We start from the raw sequence: 2,526 nt of genomic DNA on the forward strand, positions 1-2,526 counted from the left end.
CGGCCGGGCCGGCGGGAAACTTCTGCGGCTTCAGCACCACAGACAGGGCGGCCGCCGTGCCGCCGCCCGGCATGCGCGCCCTGCCGCCCCATCGCCTCCCCTCCGCCGCCCCATCGCCTCCCCATCGCCTCCCCTCCGCCGCCCCATCGTCTCCCCTCCGCCGCCCCACCAGCCCGCGCCCCATCGCCGCACTGCCGCGGTCCCCCACAGCCCCGGCCGCCCGGGCGGCGATGGAGGCAGCGGCAGCGCTGAACGAGAGCGGAGCGGCGGCCCCGCGGCTGCCGGCCGGCGGCGGCAACTCCTCGCTGGAGCTCTCGTCGCGGCCCCCCGCGCCCGCCGCCCTCAACCCCTGGGATGTGATGCTCTGCGTGTCCGGCACCGCCATCGCCTGCGAGAACGCCCTGGTGGTCGCCATCATCTGCTACTCGCCCGCCCTGCGCACCCCCATGTTCGTGCTGGTGGGCAGCCTGGCCACGGCTGACCTCCTGGCCGGCCTCGGCCTCATCCTCAACTTCGTTTTCCAGTACGTGATCCGCTCGGAGACGGTCAGCCTGCTGACGGTGGGCTTCCTCGTCGCCTCCTTCGCCGCCTCCGTGAGTAGCTTGCTGGCCATCACGGTCGATCGCTACCTCTCCCTCTACAATGCCCTCACTTACTACTCGGAGAGGACGGTGCTCTGCATTCACACCATGCTGGCGGGTGCCTGGGGGGTCTCCCTCTGCCTGGGGCTGCTGCCTGTCCTGGGCTGGAACTGCCTCCACGACCGCACCTCCTGCAGCGTCGTCAGACCCTTGACCAAGAGTAACGTGACGCTGCTGTCTGCCTCTTTCTTTCTCATTTTCCTCATCATGCTCCATCTCTACATTGAGATCTGCAAGATCGTCTGCAGGCATGCCCACCAGATAGCTCTCCAGCAGCACTTTCTGACTGCTTCGCACTATGTCACCACCAAAAAAGGCGTCTCTACTCTGGCTATCATCCTGGGGACTTTCGGAGCCAGCTGGCTGCCCTTTGCCATCTACTGTGTGGTGGGGGATCCTGACTACCCTTCTGTGTACACGTACGCCACGCTCCTTCCCGCTACCTACAACTCCATGATCAACCCCATCATTTATGCCTACAGGAACCAGGAAATCCAGAGGTCCATGTGGGTGCTCTTCTGTGGCTGCTTTCAGGCAAAAGTGTCCTTTCGCTCCCGGTCCCCCAGCGATGTCTGAGTGACTTTTCTCTGTCAGACTGCGCCCAGTGACAATCTACCCAGTGAACTATTACAGTGCCTGTTCTAAACTTCAAACTACGTCGTGAAGTCATTGGAAACATGCTTAAGTATTAGCACTTTATACATATTTGTATCTCGGAGAGTGGTTCGGGGTATGGAGTTTCGGGTTCCCTGAGGAAAAAAAAAAATAACAATGTGGTTGTATATAAATTTGCACATCACATTTGTAAAGTGAAGACATTCCGGTACCGCTGACTTATAGCACCTTATTTCTAGCTGCTGACCTGCCAAAACAGTGTTGCCTTTATGAAGGGCAGAGAGAAAGAAAGTTGTGTTCGTGTCGTATTTCTAAGTGTGTGTGTCGGGGTGGGGAAGGGGGTGGGGATGTATGTATGTGATGTATGTGTCTATCTATACTTTGCTGGACAACGTTGATAAATTATGACATTTTGTATACAAATAAAAATATATAAAATGTAATATAATACTGTGTGTTTAGATGCATTTAGAAAGAAGAGAGTTGGCAAATTTGCCAGTTAAGGAAGGACCCTTTTTTTACTTTTCAAGGCTCCCCATGTAATTCTGCCTAAAGAGAGATCATCATTCACTATAGAGATGAAATACTGGACCAAGAAAGGCACTTTCTTGCTTGTTTGTTTTTTCTCTTCTTTAGTCTGGTAAGGAGTAACAAAGAGCACAAACTTTTTTTTTTTTTTTTTTTTTTTTTTTTACTCCCATCAACCAAACAAACAGGTAGGTTGGTCAAATAGGTTTCCAGTAGCTTTAATTTCTTTAATTTTCAAGTTATAAATTTACCCTTTACAATAATGACCCATCTAAAAATTATCAGACTGTGGGGAAAAGCATTCTCTCAGCTGGACTCTTTTTGGTTGTTTTAGTCTAATGCCAAAAGGGAAAAAAGGAAAAAGGAAAAAAAGGCACAGTATTCTTTCCTAAAAGCCTGTAAAATGCCACAATATGTGGACTTTCCTTGTCATCCACGGTTCTGAGGGGAGTCTGAATTGGTTTTCTGCCTCCTTGTTTTTGGACTGCATGCTGTAGAAAAATCATTAAAGTGTATCTTTGCTGTCTGCCTGTCTCAGAGCAGCATACAGTCTTCTGACAATCCCGTGGCTTACTGGCTTCCAAGAGTCCATCAGAGGTCAATGCTGTTTGGAGTTTGGAATACTCCTTCACCCAGGTTCAAATCCACCAGTAGCTGATTATTCAGAACAATAGCAAGTGCAGCAGATTTCAGAAGCAGTGTTGCTGTTCATTTATTTATAGTTATGATACACTTACCTCTT

General features: G+C 51.2%; 1 protein-coding gene across 1 annotated transcript; it reads left to right on the plus strand.

Moving 5' to 3' along the window:
* Nucleotides 1-224: 224 nt before the first annotated feature.
* On the plus strand, nucleotides 225-1,580 carry GPR6 (G protein-coupled receptor 6). The gene has a single exon (XM_066314323.1). The coding sequence runs from the start codon at nucleotides 231-233 to the stop codon at nucleotides 1,215-1,217; it is 987 nt and encodes a 328-aa protein (XP_066170420.1). The 5' UTR covers nucleotides 225-230; the 3' UTR covers nucleotides 1,218-1,580.
* The last annotated feature ends 946 nt before the right edge of the window (nucleotides 1,581-2,526 follow it).

This window comes from Sylvia atricapilla, chromosome 3, assembly GCF_009819655.1.
Source record: "Sylvia atricapilla isolate bSylAtr1 chromosome 3, bSylAtr1.pri, whole genome shotgun sequence".
NCBI classification, from domain to species: domain Eukaryota; kingdom Metazoa; phylum Chordata; class Aves; order Passeriformes; family Sylviidae; genus Sylvia; species Sylvia atricapilla.